Source organism: Saccostrea echinata, unplaced genomic scaffold (assembly GCF_033153115.1).
Source record: "Saccostrea echinata isolate AGI-Se365-2 ecotype Australia unplaced genomic scaffold, CSIRO_AGI_Sech_v1 ptg000054l, whole genome shotgun sequence".
Classification (NCBI taxonomy): domain Eukaryota; kingdom Metazoa; phylum Mollusca; class Bivalvia; order Ostreida; family Ostreidae; genus Saccostrea; species Saccostrea echinata.
The window spans coordinates 7,636,857-7,655,076 of NW_026889803.1; the positions used below are offsets into that span (position 1 = coordinate 7,636,857).

The 18,220-nt window shown below is 32.6% G+C and overlaps 2 protein-coding genes across 2 annotated transcripts; one reads left to right on the forward strand and one right to left on the reverse strand.

The window, feature by feature from the left end:
- Positions 1–4,470, reverse strand: LOC133205939 (uncharacterized). Its single transcript, XM_061341833.1, has 6 exons — positions 4,399–4,470; positions 2,838–2,945; positions 2,398–2,617; positions 2,097–2,249; positions 1,786–1,990; positions 1–261 (listed from the first exon to the last, which is right to left on the reverse strand). Exons 2-6 carry the CDS (start codon positions 2,934–2,936, stop codon positions 225–227), a joined length of 714 nt encoding a protein of 237 aa, XP_061197817.1. The 5' UTR covers positions 2,937–2,945; positions 4,399–4,470; the 3' UTR covers positions 1–224.
- Positions 4,471–4,844: 374 nt separating this feature from the next.
- Positions 4,845–17,468, forward strand: LOC133171894 (GMP synthase [glutamine-hydrolyzing]-like). Its single transcript, XM_061306690.1, has 16 exons — positions 4,845–4,928; positions 8,582–8,711; positions 9,105–9,196; positions 9,553–9,667; positions 10,266–10,363; positions 10,491–10,594; positions 10,857–11,050; positions 11,968–12,133; positions 12,347–12,498; positions 12,590–12,650; positions 13,141–13,359; positions 13,526–13,641; positions 14,834–14,959; positions 16,009–16,124; positions 16,421–16,724; positions 17,259–17,468. Exons 2-16 carry the CDS (start codon positions 8,619–8,621, stop codon positions 17,358–17,360), a joined length of 2,058 nt encoding a protein of 685 aa, XP_061162674.1. The 5' UTR covers positions 4,845–4,928; positions 8,582–8,618; the 3' UTR covers positions 17,361–17,468.
- Positions 17,469–18,220: the final 752 nt, after the last annotated feature.

The following is an 18,220-nucleotide window of genomic DNA, read 5'->3' on the forward strand; positions in this document are numbered from 1 at the left end:
CAGTATCAGGCTTTATTATAGACTTTGAACCTCTTCAACAACAAAACATAAAATAATCAATTTTCAACAAATACAGACAGTGAATTTTTTGGACAACATTACATAAGTACATCTTGATATTGCATAAAAGTTCATGCACAGGGTTTGATTGAGTCCGCTTTTTATAATACAGTATATTATAATAGATTATCACAGACCGACTTATAATGCTGGGTTGGTGTTTTCTACGACTCCTGGAGGTACATCTTCCGTCTCTGTAACCTAAAAAGTCAAAGGTTTCACTATGTAATGAGCATATTGACTTTGCATGGTAATCAAATTTTTGACAAGGTGCAAAGAACTAAAGCTAAGTGTCATGTGAATAATTTTTAAAAAATATAAATTAATATACATGTAGTTAAGTGTACATACAAAGACATTTAACAATTCATTTCGGATTTACACTTGCATTCATCTAGAAAAATAAAGATTCATGATGTTAGCAAACCGAGATAGTTTAGAATTAGCAGATTAGGATATGACTACCCAGCAAAATAGAGATTTAGAATAGAAGCGTCCAAAATATCCTCCATAGAGAGTGATAGAGATGTCGTTACATTGTACAACTTATTGATACCATCCTCATGTTTATAAAGAATTTTAGGAACAAATATAAACAATAAAAGCTTCATTTTGTGAAATTTTAAGCAGACTCTACTTTGTGCACTGTAGAATTCATTTACTGCGTGATGAAGAAAGATATCTTTATTCTAATAACACTGTACAATATTAAATGGTGTTCTCACAACATCTACAGGTATACCTGACAAACAGTTCTGGTGTAAAATAATCCCTGTGCAAGCAATTTAAAATATATAAAATGGAAATGTTAATTACAAGTATGATCAAATTATTAAATGATTAAAAATGATTAGACCTATGTTGAAATCTTATACCATATCTCATATTTAAAAAATCGTTTGTGTTTTGCCCCCCCCCCCCAAAAAAAAAAAAACAACAACACTTAATTGTTGTAACATAATGATATCTATGTATCGATAAATAACTCATTTCGTCATTTAAATCCGAAAGTTTCATTCAATTCGTTCGTTTGAAACTGTATTTACATTCATATTAAAAACATTAGACTTTCGATGAATTCATTAGGCCACTCCCAAGTTTTTTTTTCTCTTTTTTTTTAGCGTCCGCCAATTATTCAAGAACCTTACCTACCTATTCACAAATAAACACATACCGAAAATTAACACACTTTATACTATAGTTATAAACACGACATCATTCAAAGGATTTGATTTCATTATTCTATTCATTGTTGTAAGAAACATTCCTTTGCAAAATCAGGGTAGTAAATGCAAACTATATACAAATGTACCTAATTTGACGGTTTCTCAACAAACATGGAAAGTATCACTTTCTGGACCACAGATTTTATTTGCGTTTCTTCCTCGAGATACTATGGAGCACATGGAAGCTTACGCAACAAATTGATTATATCGCGTTGTGTTTCTTATTTGATGAGGGATGACACTTTGCTAAGAGAAAGATCTCTGAAATGGAGAAAAATTACTGTTTTCCTTACAAGTTTTTAGTTTGGGAATAATTCGTTTCAAAATGCCTCAAATTAAACTTGCATATCAGGTAAGAGAGTGTCATTCTCTCATAAAAAATTTTGAACACAGATTTCTACGTATAAATTTTTTGTTTGGCATATTATGTATCCCTTGGTACATTATTACTAGTATCCAAAGAAATATCACTCGAGCACTATTGACGATATTTACTTACGTAGTGAGTATTGGAACAGTTTTTGTACGCGCCGCAAATCGATCAGAATACTCTGAGTAATAAGGGAATTTATCCTGTCTATCGAGAATTTTGGATTCATTAAATTTTCTAATCTGCTCGTACTCGGCAGATGTCTTTGGATTTATGTCTTGTAAAATCTGGGTTCTGTTCAGCGGCACCGAGGATCCAAACCACGTTACTGAGTCTGGAAAGAAATAAAGATACTCAAATGAAAAAAAAGTCATAGAAAAGGCAGGATTATTTAATTTCACGGACAGATATTTATTGTCAAATACAGCCAATTTTCTCACTTGGATTTCGGAGGGCATAATATCCTTCTGCAGGTCGACCATACGACATGTTGATTTGTCCTGGCAAGTTTGTTGGTTGTCTTCGGTAGAGCTCGGTTGTCAAAAATCGATTAGGGTCCTCTGGTTTGTTAAAATGTTGTATCGTCCTGTTTCCTAAACAAAAAAATGTCAACAATTACTTCAAATACTTGAAAAATAATTACAATTGATTCCTAGATAGAAACAACGTAGTTTTAAAATTTTAAACAAAATAATTTTTAAAAATCATTATCATTGATGACAATTTTTTTTGAAGACCTACCAACTTTATCTGGACCCCATCTCTCGGAAGCGCCATGTCGACAAGTGTTATGGAGCTGGGGTGGATCTCGCTGCCATTGGGTGTCTATCCAACAGAAGGGTTCTTTTTGATTGTGTCCCCGGAACAGATTCTGGTTTGTGTTCGTGGCATATCTGTCTCTGTACCAGCCCTTCTCGGGGTAAGGTTTCTCGGTCTTCGTGAAAAAAAATGCACCGGGATCCTAGAATATCAAGCAAATGTAATCAAGGGCAATTTCAAGTAGTCATCCAAGGCAATATGAGGTAGCCATCCAGGGCAATTTCAAGTATACTTATAGCTCTAAAGCTTTTTAAAATCATCATCGTTTATACGTGCAAAACTGTCCAAGAAGATTGAAAAGGATTTTTATAAAAGGCAAGATTTTTTTTTCAATGAAGCAATTAATGATAAAAAGTAAATACCCTAGGAATATTGTTGATTTGTTTGTCTGTTAGAGTTGTGTAAGGATCACGGGGTGTCCGTGGCTTCTTTGTTATCATGTCTATTCCCAGAGAAGCCATGGTGCCAGGCTGTCAAGTAAATAAAATCAGCCGCTAAAGCATTTATAATTTTATCAGATCTACATGGACAAAAATTAAAGGTACATGTATGATGTACATACTGTATCTAATGTACAGAAGGACAAATCTAATAAAGTTGGTTTTATTTTTTTTTCTTCAAGAAGATGCAAATAGTTCGAAAAATACCATCCCCTCCATTTATATTTTTCAGTCAATTAAAAGTAAATTTCCAAATTTCTCGGCATTAGATGATGAACAAAAAAAACTTTTTTGGTTACTCAGTACTGAAGACAAAGAAACTCTTAATTCTGTGGGCAAATTCATAAATGATTACATGTAGTAGCCATACACTTTTATATATAGTATTCCCTTTAACTGAAATAGTACAATATTATTGTTGAAATGAGCAATGTCATTTACAAATTGTTATACTATCCATTGGCATATCTTTTCTTTATTATTGTAATAATTTCATACTTGTCTGTTATGTGCTCTAAATTAGAAAATAAATGTTCTGTTCTGTTCTATACAGGCCCGTAGGAAGCAATTTCAGTTGGGGGGGGGGGGGCACAGCCATATATTTTTAGTTGAGGGGGCACTATCAACCAAAAATTCCTTGACAAGCAAAAAAAAAAAAAAAAAAAGGTCATCAGACTTTTTTTCTTGAGGGAGCACAAGCATTCGAGTATAGTAGCTATGTTTTCTGCAGTAATCTATATATCGGCAAAATTATTGGGGGGGGGGGGGGGGCACGGCCCCCCCGTGCCCCCCCCCCCCCCGGTTCCTACGGCCATGCTATAAGGAAGAACCATATTTAAAGAATGCAAATACATGTGGAGGGGGTGGTGTATATATGTATATACATGTAATTCGATTTTGGGCTTTATTTGCAACTTATTGTTAAAATATCAGGTGGCTTTGCATACATACCACAACTATAAAATGTTACTAAATATAGGGGAAGAAATTATGTTAGAGCTGTAGCTGTGCCAAATTCAAGTGAGTAAATCAAATTGTTAAACTGTATACCTAAAAGCATAAAGAAAAGTAAATAGTGATGATCGAATAGTGTATAAAAAACCCATTGATTTCTGATATTATAAAAAATCGTAATTTTATCTTTTAATTATAACTAATGTGCTTAGACTACTGTGTAACGATAAACTGCTTTGTGTGTGTGTGTGTGTGTGTATATATATATATATATATATATATATATATATATATATATATATATATATATATATATATATATATATATATATATATATATATATATGTTTATTAACTTATGTACATCAGACGGGTCGTGCACGTTCACGCGGCCCGAAGCCGTGAGGTGCTCAACCTTAAAACATGTAATGAAATTATTCAGTTGTATAATCTACTCTATCATATAATAGCGTCTTTGTTATATATTAATATACATAAATTATCGAGACATTTAACAGTTTCTCCTCACCTGTATCACCGATATCCGAGTGATTATTACGTACCTTGCCCAGCAAATTGTTTACACCGGAAGTAGTTGGTTGCTACAACGATATTAAGCCAATCTTGGCAACCGTTTGCAGAGAACGTAGAAGGGGGCAAAATCACACAATCAAATAACTTTTTAAAGAAATTCTGGCTACAACTAGTGAACAAAAAAATGTTTGTTTTAAACGCGCATCTTTTTTTTATGTAGCTGGTAAAATTAATAACTGAATACCGAATAAAATATCAATATAATACTTTGACTTGAGTAAGCTACATCAACATATATAATCATTTACAATAAATACACAAAAAGAGAAAATAATGAAGAGAAGCAATGTTCATTAAGCTTAGAAGCGAAATAAAAACATGTCTCTGTTTTCATGCAACACAAAATGTAGATCGGGTTCGATATTACATAGGTAGATAAGTACGCATGCGTTGAATTCGGAAACTCCAAAATCTCCGCGAAAATTCGGCTGGTTGAAGGTTGCCAGACGTTATACTGATATTGAGGTAAAAATGTAATCTTAATAGATAATGAGACTTTTATTGGTTGATCTTAATCATTTTTGCTTAGAAAAAGGATGTGCTTACCGATATTTTTCTCGCAGTATAATCTTAGCATGAGCTCAAACAAATAACAGTACACTATCGTAGTTCGATTATCTACTCCTGTGCACATCCTGCCAAGGGTAGACTTGAGCGTTGTGTCACGCATATTCAATTTTCTTATTTTTAATCTAACCCACATTAAAACGCCATCTGGATCCTTATTTCACTTGTTTTAGTAAACATGGTAAAAATATAGTTACTGGTAGCTTTACATTGCCACTGAAGTTCTACAAACAAAACCAACAAAGCAGCTAAATCAGATAATAGACTCGATAGCCCATTCTTTCAACAAAACTTAATTATAATGACTAAGTTTAGCTAAAGAAAGTATCTTTTTTATTTCACTTCGCTATGTAGCAAAATAGATGACTTTCACATTTACAAAAGTTATTTCCCTTTGAGGGGTTAATCTGGGGTCAGCCGCCGTTAGACGCTGTTTTCCCACTACACCATTACCAACTTAATGGGACAATGTCTTACAAATGAAATCTGTATGAATATGTTACGTTTTTTATGTTGCCCCATACTATGGCAATACAGGAACAGATTAAAATTGTTGGATAGCGTTTAAAGGTTGAAAATATTTACAGGTAAGTTACAAAGGTTTTAGTGAGAAAAATGAGCATTACTCAGACAATGGGAGATAACTCTTACGAATGTGAAATTTGTCTATGCCTAAAGGGATATTAACTAGGCCTGGGACGATATATCGATTCTGTATGAGGATGATACATCTATCGATTTGTATGAAGAATATCTAAATATCGCCAAAAAATTTTGTCTTATAACAGGTTTAATAGACACAACAAATGAGCCCTTTTGTATACACAATAAGTACTACGCTTGACCAGGATTGACACCTATGACGTCAGAGCAATGGCGCGTAACATCGGCGATCAAAATATGCATATTGAGAAATTCAAACTTTGAATCGCTGAAACATCAAAAATATTAATTTTCTAGCAAAGATTTTTAAATATATGACTTAGCATGTAAACTTTGTCATATCAAAAAATTTTGAGACGTGATAAAAACCCTTTAACATTTTGGGTTTAACATAAAATAAATATACTAAATATAAATATGAAGTACATAATAATTAACAATAATAAATACAAATTTGTTTTAGAACAGATATACAACATTTTTGAATAATTTATTCTTATTTGTGAAGAAATTTTTGTTCATTTCAATACAAAAAAATTTTTATAACCAATTCAACATGTCGTGATACATTATACATATCTTGTACCATAGGACTGGCGGTAAATTTAGATTTTGCTTTCATGTTGCTGTGGTGTATTTGCCAGAAGAATCACAGTTTTTTTTAAGTCACGCCCACCTTTTGGCATCAAGCCATACTGTGTCAAGACCTTGACTAATGAATGAATGATGTCAATTTCAAGACCAAGGCAATGGCTGATGAATGAATTAAGTCAACATTTTAAATTTCAAAAATACTAACATTATTTAGCTTGTCGGTGTCCGCTTCATAAATGGTTTTGTATGTTTTCTCCGCGTATCCTTAATCAGTAAATGATACGTCCTATCTCAAATTCTCATCATTTTCTTTCCCGTCTCCAAATACATATAGCAATTTCACATCAGAAGTCCCCGCATTTTTTTTACTTCCAATACCATTTCAAACTTTCATTAAAATGTCACAAATCATTTCATTTTTTTCTGTACGCCGATTGCCATAAAGAAAAAGTTCAATGCCAATGTTTCCTATATCCATCCCCCCTTTTTTCCAAAAAAAAAAAAAAAAAACCGATCTAGAAAGATAACTTTTCTTTCAGAGTTGACGGCTTGAACATAAAAGCATACAATCGCTACCCCTATACCTGTACCTGACAAAAATCATGTTTTCTGCGTCTTCAACATTTCAAAGGTACAATATCTTCACACGTACCATGCAATTCCGATTTTTTTATCAACAACTTGTAGTAGCAGTGCCGCAGTAAAGTATGATCCTTGCAGATGGAGACAGCTATTTATACAGACTCCGGACCGTGTCTTGACACCTCGTAGTAGGCGGTGCTATTTATCAACTCGCTTTTCTCTCATTGGTCCTCTGGTACAAGTAACTTACACAATAGATATTAATTGGTTAGCTGTAAATACACTCACAGTTTTTATTCACTCGGGGCTCCGCCCCTCGTGAATGAAAAACTGTGAGTGTATTTACAGCTAACCAATTAATATCTATAGTGTAACTATAACTTATTGTGGCTCAAATATCATGATATGTATCAAATGAATATAGAAAAAGTTGTATCGTCCCAGCCCTAAAATTAACTGTAGTGACATGGCTACCATAAACACAGCCAAGAATTTTCATTCTTAATGTGACTAAAGTAGCTGAATATAAGTGAGCTAAGTCTTAAGGAACTTAGTTAAATTTTTATTATAGTTGAGTAATTTTTGTTGGAAGGCACGGACATACTGAAAAAAAAGGTTTTTAATAAATTAACACTTGTGCTGATTGTTCAATGTCGTTTGTTCTTATAAAAGTTCAATTTCATTATGTAACACTAGTTCTGGAACTATTTTGTATAGATTGTAAGTGAGGGCATGCCTGAGAGTTGTTAGAGTATTGTAACTAGTATACAAGGTGTTGTCTTATTGCTACTTAATTGTCACATAAAACATTAGTACTTATGACAGCTAGTGCACCTAAAAAATAAAAATCATTGAAAAGGATGCTGAACCAAGATTTTGCTCTGCTCTGTGTTTTGATCGCAATTCTATTATCCTTCTGATTTGGCATAAAGATTTTGAATTATATAATTACATGCATCATTATCTTCAAATTTACATTTTAAGCAAAATGTGTCAGTTCTGGAACAGAAGAAAATTCAAAGCATTTTATCAAATTTTCATCTCATCAAATTTCAGATAAGTTTTCAGACAAGTTTTTATCAATAATAGCTTTTTCAAAGAATTTGGCAATGTTTGGAATTGCCTTAATTTCTAATCTGTTGTGCAGTTTCTAATTTGTTGCATAATCCCATTATAAGGTACATTGAGCTCTTGCAAATTGCCTAGAGCACTTAACCCAGGTGCCACAGATGTAGATGTGACCCCAGTAACATGTTTATATCCTTGGCAATAACATATACATCTTAGTATATGCATGAATTCAAACATGAAACAAAACCAAGGCATAATGTGTGGTTTTATGTGTATATTTTCACTTCTGGGTATATAACTTGGGCTAAAATTAATTGTAAGAGATAATCTGGTATGTTATAATTCTTTTAGTTTTTCTAATTATATTTTATCAAATGACCAAAGATACAAAAAAATGGGGGTTAATGATTTATTTTGTGCATATAGAGTGCACATTGTACGTAGAACAATGGTTTTATAGACAAATTATCCAACTGTGGAAGAGGGCTGTGGGTGTTGAGTTGTCACTGGGATCAAATTTGTACTCTATTACTACTGGTTTTCAGAATCATTAAGTCTGTTTTGCAACATGAATAATAGGTGAATATAATAAATTTGATCCATTAGAAAATAGATACATGATATCCATTCCTATGTTTTAGACAGCAGCTGCTGCATGTCAATGATTACTGGAGGGGGATGAAGAGATCAAATGGATGTAATGACATCAATGGAGGGGGAGACAACTCAGAGAGGGTGGCAATATTGGATGCAGGGGCCCAGTATGGCAAGGTAGACTATTGTATTGTAGTATATAGATTCCTTTTCAGATTTATGAAATAAATACTGGATAAAGTCACAAAGGATAAAAAATTCAATTCTTTCACCAAAATGAGTTTAATTTTTTCCTTTTTAAAACAGAATTTTCATGTCAAATATAGCATGGTGATATTATGTAGATTCAAGATTTTTCAATAGTTGCTTAGTAAAGAAACTATAGAACTTTTTCAACCTGTAAAGAGTATTAAACCCTTAGCTGGTGAAAAATTCAAAATGTATTCCTCTCAACTTCGTACTGCCATGTACCAACTTGTAGTTATAGGAACATAAGGTCAAGGATAATCAATAATGCATGTACTTTAACATGTAATGAGAAAATTTAGGGCCATTATCATTCTATTTCAGGTGATTGATAGAAGAGTTCGAGAGCTCAACATAGAATCTGAAATTCTACCGTTAGATACTCCAGCATTTGCACTAAAAGAGGGAGCTTACAAGTATGTAAAAAGAATGATTGTGATCTGTGATATACCTAGTTTATAATACATGCACATCTGTGTTTTTCATATGAAATAAAGAAGGAGTGAATTAATCCATAAAAATATTGAGATATTGTTGAGCTGTCATTTTATCCGATTTCAGCAAATAGGATGTTTGACTATTTCTTAATGGTATATTTGAGGAAACTTATATGCATAAAGTATACAAGGAAAAAAAGCAAATAACAAAAAAACTATGTATGGATTATGTACATAATTATCATTTAATTTTGATAATTAAAGTTGAAATAAAGATGTATCAAATAAATATTATGAGTAAAGAGAACTGTTACAGTTTACATTGTACATTGTAGAGCGATTATCATATCAGGGGGACCTAACTCTGTCTATGCTGAGAATGCTCCAAGATATGACCCTGAAATATTTACCTGTGGACTTCCAGTTTTAGGGATTTGTTATGGAATGCAGGTAAACATAACACTTGTTTGACCCATTGACAAAGTGTTTGGCATTTATAGCCATGTCTGGTACAGGGAGTCTGTCATTTTAGAAAGACAACTTTGTACAAAATCTTTCTCTGCTATACCTACAAATACTTTAAAGCTAGATAAAAGTGACTCATTGAATGAAGATAAGTGACAGACCAAGTTCAAGTTTGTTCTCCTTTGTTCCCCTTATTTTCTTGGAATTGTATATGCAATCCTCAATTTATAAATAATAAATTTAGTAATATATATGTCCTACTTAAACCAAACTTTCATGGATATTGATCTGGGGATGCTTGTAACAAGAAAAAATTTGATGTGAGATTTGCCTCACTTATAGATAACATTCGTCCAGATGAGCTTCATTATCTTTGATTACTTATGTTTTATGGATGATAGTACAAATATTACAGGTTTTTTTTATATAAAGATGCAGCATTGAGAGGGGGATTCTATATTTTAAGACAAAGTGTTTTAAAATGTTGAGATTTGTCCTGAGGGATAGAAATGGATGCATTTAAATCTGAGACATTATGTAGATTTTGTTTCAGAATTGTATTTTGTCTCTTATTGTTTATCAGATGCTTAATAAAGAATTTGGTGGTACCGTTCATCGTAAAGAAGCAAGAGAAGATGGACAGTTCACTATAACTATTGACACAAACTGTTCATTGTTTAGGTAAAGTTTACAGTCATTGCCATAAAGTATTTATTTTTTCAATGTCACTAGTTGTTGACAAAGAAATAATCTGACAATTGTAAGTCTATTTTGAGTTTTTAATTGTTAGTAATCTTTTTTTTTTCAGGTCCTTGAAGAAAGAACAGAATGTGCTGCTAACACATGGTGACAGTATAGACACTCTTGCCAAGGGTTTCACTGCTGTAGCTCACTCAGGAAACATCATTGCAGGTCAGGACTTAAAAAAATTTATTGTGGAAAAAGAGGTGACCGAGTCAAAATGTTCAAGGTCATAAAAATGATGTTGATTGTGCACTCTGTCCTGTACCAAACAAGTTGTAACAAATTTACCTAACAAGAAATAAAAAAAAAAAATCATACCAGGTAATTGAATTTTTAACGATTTTTTTTTTTTTTTATCTCAGACAAGAATTGCCAACAAAGCAGGTGTTTTTTCTTTTCTTTTGAAATTCAAATTAAATAATATTTGTAGGTATTGCCAGTGAAGATAAAAAGTTATATGGAGTTCAATTCCACCCAGAGGTGGATTTAACAGATCAAGGGAAAGAAATGATGAGCCACTTCTTGTTTGACATTGCCAAGTGTAAAGGAACATTCACTATGCAGGGAAGGGAAGCAGAATGTCTGAAATATATCAAAGAAGTTACAGGAAACCACAAAGTCCTGGTATATACAGATTCATCTTATTTCTACCACAAACTTCCTTATGTGTGTCTACATTCATTGTAACACAGTAGGGTCATATAATTGAAAATTTCTATTATGATAAATAGAATTGCATGTAAAACCAATTTTGTTGAAGAAGAATCCCCACCTTGTTCATTACTGTTGCAGGTAAAATAAATGGGGACCCAGCATCTGTGGAACAGATTCCATACAGTTATTACTGTTTTTATTTGCCTCTCAATATTTATATGTGATGCAATGAGTAGAGTACTTCCAATACAAATATTTACTACAGAGGGAAAGGATGGTTGAGTTGATGAATAAGAACAAAAGGTCAAGATTATTGATGTTTGTCAACTCTTTAATGTAACTTGTTTACATAAGTTCTTCTAACCAAATGCCTCTTAATTCAGTACAGACTGGGACATTTTTTTGTGGCTTGATGCCTCAGGCTCTATCTTCTTAACTATTGAAATTATAAATACTATAGAGGAGGATTGTTAAAGGAAGAGTATACCAAAATATCTTAATGTCACATAATCAGAGGTCAATGTCAAACCTCAAAAGACCAATATTATTGACCTGTCTGTTGAAACCTTTACAGTGTGTGTGACATGATGCATGGACATCAAGTTCTGCTTCTCATAATTATATTTAATATGATATTATACTCTGTAGAGAGGTAGGGGATGGCTAAGGGAAGATTTTAATACATAAGGGTCACTCAATCTAAAGTCAGAGGCAAAAGGTCAAGGTTATTAATATGGACAATTCAACATGATCACATATTTAGCGTAAAATAAAAAAAGCTTGTTCATTTTTTATTCACACTGCTAGCTGACACAATTTTTACAAAGTGTGACAATGATACTTTGAGGTAATGGAGTGTTAGTTAACTTGTGCCTTTTAATTGCCAGATGCTGTTGAGTGGAGGAGTGGATTCTACAGTTTGTGCTGCTCTCCTTCACAAAGCCCTAAGTAAAGAACAAGTTATAGCAGTCCACATAGATAATGGCTTCATGAGGAAAAATGAGAGTCAAAGTGTGGCACAGTCCCTCAGCAAGTTAGGACTTGATGTCAAAGGTAACAATATTAAAATGTCAAAAAAAGTACCATTGAAATTAAACTAAATGTTAAGAGTAACAGCTCGGTAAATACATGTACATATGTACAGTAAAACTCGGTTAAAGTGAAGTCCTGGGGATGTGTGAATTAACTTTGCGTTATTTGTTCTATATATAAACTTGAAATAAATTTAGCAAAGAAATGTGTTCTTTCAAACTTTTTTCAATGCAGTTGTGAAAGCAGCACATACATTTTACAATGGTTCTACATCAATATCAGTGAAGACTGAAGATTCAGCACCACGAAAGCGCAAGACAGAGAGACTTAACACTGTAGTCTGTCCGGAGGAGAAGAGGAAAATCATTGGGGATACTTTCATGAGAGTATGAAACACCAACACTTGATTTTGTATGCTGAAAACACACTTAAATTCTATGATCAGATCCTGAAAATGTATCACTTTTTTATTCAAAGGTTGCCAATGAAGTTTTAGAAGAATTAAATCTGAAACCTGAGGATGTTTACTTAGGCCAAGGTATGTGTAATTTTTATCATAAAAAAGAAAAAAACTTTGCAAATTCAAAGTAATAGGGTCAAGTTTAAAGTAAGATTCTTATTATAAAAAATAATAAAGCATATTTTGTAATTTGTAGTGTAAATTCAAATCAGACCCCATAAATTTAGAGTAGGTTCATAATAGGAGTACGACTTTTACATTAAAATATCTAAAAACCAGACTACAGTTAGAAAATTTGATAGGAAAACTTGGTCAGTTTACATATACAATATACTGCAAATTTATTTAAGTTGTTGCAACAGATGTGCTAAGTTAAAATGAAAATTTGTCTACCGGGAATTAAACTAGTGCCCCTTGAACATTTTTGACAGTTACTATTTTTGATTTTGAATAATGTTTCAGATGCAGCATTTGGACTCAATATTTTGTTTTAGTGTAACTTTTATAACTGGTTATTCAACTGTCCTTAATGTGGTGGTCATAATAACAATTTCTTCCTCTCTTTCAGGAACCTTGAGACCTGACCTTATAGAGAGTGCTTCAGAACTAGCCAGTGGTAAAGCAGACGCCATAAAAACACACCATAATGACACAGAATTAGTCAGAGAGCTACGCAAACAAGGTCGAGTGGTTGAACCTCTGAGAGATTTCCACAAGGATGAGGTTCGCACCATTGGCAAAGATTTAGGTCTTCCTCCAGATCTTGTCAATAGACACCCCTTCCCAGGTGGGCGTGATTTCTTATACTGTTATTACTCAAAAGAAAAAGCATGGTTTTAGCATTAAATGATTATCATGCAGTTTTAAAACTTAATTTTTCAAAAACTGTTTATTTCCCTATCTTTATATGCAAATTAAAATTGATAGTCTGTTGTATTCTTTTCTTATTGTAGGTCCTGGACTTGCCATTCGTGTTTTATGTGCAGAAGAACCTTACATGTGTAAAGATTTTGCTGAAACTAGTGTTTTGCTCAAATTCTTGTTGGACTTCTCAAATTCAATCAAAACAGTAGGTACCTGATATAAATTGTACTTGAAACCATGTTCCATTAGTTTTTGGTTACCAATAAATAAGTCAGAGCTCCAGATAATTTTTTATCTCAAAGTGTATTTACTCCCTGATTTTCAATCAATGCAGATTTTGCTTTTCAGCAAAATAATCAAAAAGTATTTTGTTAACCTATTGCTCTATTGACATCTACTGGATTTTTAGCTTGTTATCGAAATAAGTGTTTTTGAGAGAGGAATGAGGAAAAAAAAGGACAGTTTCTGCATTTATCAATTAGGTTAATGAAATTTTAAAAATTTTGTCAGCTTTAAGCTATAACTGAGAAACATTTCATTTCTTTCACCAAAAAGACCATACGGTAGGCAAAGTTACCAAGGGCACATAGAACTCCATTTAAGATTAGGCCTATATCGATCGTAGCAAGGGTTACCGAGAAAAATATCCTTCCTTTGGCCAGATAAAATTAATCTTTAGATTTTCATCCACACCTGCCCCTCTCAAAATGTCCCACCCCCTTGTTTTGTTTTTTGTTATCAAAAATATATACATGTATTAGGTTTTGCTATATAAATTGTTGGCATCGATCAAGGTAAAAGTTTTAGAGTTACTCCCCGTTTGCATTAAAAGTCACCTGGCGCTATTTATACTAAAGGAGCATGTGGAAAGCAAAGAAGCCATTATTTTCATACAATTAATAAAGGTTGTTGGCGGACTTTATGTGATATTGCTACAGAAAATGGTAAATATCTAAGAACTGTTTAATAAACAGTGATAAAGGATAAATTAGACACCATGCATGTTTTGCGCAGTTTTGACAATATGGACGTGTACGCGTCAAGAACGAAAATTTGGATGTTATATGAACAGTGGAAATCTGTGATATTTTCAGACAAAATACAAGTATTTAATATTCAAATCTTACGCTTATAAATCAAAATTACCTTTTGATAAAAATTCAATCACTGAGCTGACCTCAATTCACATAATTAGTTAAATCGTACTTGTATCATTTAATCCATCATACGCAGTACTTTCGTAGCGTAATGCGTATTTGTACACCCTGTTTTAATTTTTAATGCGTATTTTGAAAAATTAAATGCATATTTCTGCAAATACGCACCTTATCTGGAGCACTGATAAGTTTTTATTAAAATCGATTTGAATCTTTCTGATGGTGTGCATTTTTTTTTAGCCACATACTTTAATAACAAGACTGAAAAACAGTACATCAGAACAGGAACAGAAAGAGCTGAAGCGAATCAGTGAAGAGGCACAGCTGTTTTCTACATTATTACCTATCAAAACTGTTGGTGTTCAGGTGAGCTAAAAACATTCTTGAGTTCAAGTAAAGGATTTGAAGGAACTGTTATAGAGTTTGGCGAGTCCCTTGGGGAAATGTCAAAAGCTGAATGTTGCTTGAGAAATATCTTCTTAAAGACATTCCTGTTTCATTATTGAATGTAATGTATTAGGGTTGAGGGTCAAACTACTCTAGACATAGGAAGATATTATCTTTTAATACCTTGAGAAACCTTAATTTGCTTGCCAGACATCAAACTTGGTTTCCCCCTGAGGAAAAGATGACTTCTATTGATTTTGAGGTAACAAGATCAAAAGTCAAGGTACTTAAGACATTGAAGATATTTTCCATTCAATAACTAGAGAACCATTTGCTTGACAGACATTATACTTGGTACGCTGGCATTTTCTAAGAATTAAATTACCCCTAGGATATCGAGGACTGATAGAGATCAAGCTCTTATATAATGTCCCTACTAGTACATAACCTATTTTTTCACTATCATCACAAACATAAATCTAAAGTTTACCTTTTAGATATTGCTAATTAAGGTGGGAAAAGGGTATATTTCTTGTAAATAAAAACTTTGTATGAACATGGTATATCATCAGAAAACACAATAATTGAATACTTCAAGTTAAAAAAGAAAGAAATACAGAAATCTCAATTTGCATCTTTGTTATGTGTTAAGATCATGTGTGACAAAACAAAATATTGAATGTAAAATATTGAGCCTAAAATAATGATCTAAAATACATTGTTTAGTTCAAATCATCAGATTGCCAAATCCAGACTACTGGTAATCCAATAAATGTACTGGGCATCAGATTTGATGAATTTTTTAAATCCCCAACTCTCTTCCTTTCTCTTGTAGTTTTCTTCTCTTTATTTTTTCTCTTTAATCAGCCTGTCAATTAAGTAATGTTCTATGCTTTGTTCATTTGTTTACAGGGAGACAGTAGGACCTACAGTTATGTAGTAGGGATGTTCTATGCTTTGTTCATTTGTTTACAGGGAGACAGTAGGACCTACAGTTACGTTCTATGCTTTGTTCTCTTTGTTTACAGGGAGACAGTAGGACCTACAGTTATGTAGTAGGGATTTCCAGTGACAGTGAACCTAACTGGCAAAACTTAATGGTTCTAGCCAAACTTATTCCTAGGATTTGTCATAATATTAATAGGTATGGAGTTTGTTCATATCTCTTGGGTTTATCAATCACTTTAACTGCATGAAAAACGTTTTCATACCTGATTTTAAATTTATAGAAATAAAATGAAACCTTAGTTTCTAAGCAGTAATGATGATATTTTAAAGTCATCAGAGACTTGTGAAGAAAAAAAAGTTCATCAAAATTGACAGTTATGGGATTGGAAGGAACTTTCAAACCATGATATTCCACATCTGTTAAAGGATACAGATTCACCTTTAATTCTTGAGTGCATACCTGAATAGGATGATTCATGTTCTATATTACAGGGTAGTGTATATTTTTGGAGGTTCTGTACGATTCCCTGTAGAAGACATCACCCCCACTTACCTTACCAATGGAGTACTGAGCACACTACGACAGTCAGACTATCTTGCTACAGAGGTGCTACAGGCCACAAACACTACCTCCAAACTCAGTCAGATGCCAGTTATTATCATACCAGTCCATTTTGACAGGGACCCCATCAAAAACATTCCCTCTTGTCAGAGGTCTATAGTGATTAGAACATTTATAACCAATGACTTTATGACTGGGATTGCAGCAACACCAAATAAACAGTTTCCAGCTCAGGTTAATAGAATTTTAAGATATGATTTTCTTTCAATATACAAGTACAGTCAAATTTTGTTACCTTGAACTCGATTAGACCATAAAAAACTTCTAGATATTTGAAGATTCTAGATATTGAGGTTAAAATACATAGAGAAAAAAGTGTCTGGGACTTCCAATTGACTTCATCATATCCAATGTATTTGAGATATCGATGTTCGAGATACTGAAGTTCTACTGTATGTGCCAGTTTTTCAGAATTCACAACCCAAAGTTTTCTGCAAAATTTCAGAATTCAGAATTTATAAGATTAAGTTTATAATTTTTTTGGTAGAAGTTGCCTATCTTGCACAAAGTTGTATCTGAAATAGAAATGAGTCTGACAAATAGAGCAAGTATACATCTATAGCTATGTAATAAAATTGTAAAATCTTATGTTTGAATGACAATCTGATAAAATGGCTACTGCTGTCTTTTTTTTTTAAAGGAAAACTAAGGAGACCAAAGTATGATTAAACATACATGTACATAGTTATAATTTCTTGTTTTCAACAGGTTTTAAACCAGATGGTAGATAGAATCTCGGCAGTACCAGGGATATCTAGAGTATTATATGACCTCACATCTAAACCACCAGGAACAACGGAGTGGGAGTAGTGCTTATTTTACTTAGAAGATAGAGTAAAGAAAGGGACACATTAAATCTTCTAAAAACCAATAAAAGTAGTGCTTGTGAATTGTGATAATAAAGTATTGAAAATTTTACTTGATATTTTTTTATTTGAGGACATTTATGTGCATATAATGTTCCACATGTTAGAATTTAGTTTTTATGACAAAGGGAAACCCAAAAAAAAAAAAAAAGAGAAGGAAGAAATACAGAGAAGTACCCGTTTGGAAATATTGATAAACTCTACATATATGACAGTGTTCAAATGATACGTTTTGTTGCTAATATTAAACAATAAAATGTTTTCTTTGGTTGTAAGTACAGGAATTATGTTGCAGAAAAAACACATAAGCAGGTTATGTAATTTTTTCTCTGCAATAGCTGCGTTGTTAATTCCCGTACTAACAAACAAAGAAAGACATTTTATAGTTTATACATGTATTTATATCTGTATAAATAATCGTATAAAGTAGGATTAAATATTAATATTATACATTAATTATTATATTATTGAAATGTACGTCATTGTGTGTGTGATCGATGGAACAGGCGCTGCTCAAGAAATTTATACAGGTGGTATGCATAGTGGTGACTACTGACTGATTAACAACCATCATGGGTTTTATAAGAAATAAAGGAGATATAATATTTAGTGGATATATATATATATATGGAAGCTCATTTAGGACCTGTCATTTTTTTTAAAATTTGATGTAATGAATTGCCGAATTTGTTATTACGAATTAAATTCGTTGTATCACTTTCTTTGAATTCGTTATAACGAATTTAATCTGTTATCACAAATTTGTTGAATTCATTAAAACGAATTCAAAAATTTGTTATAACG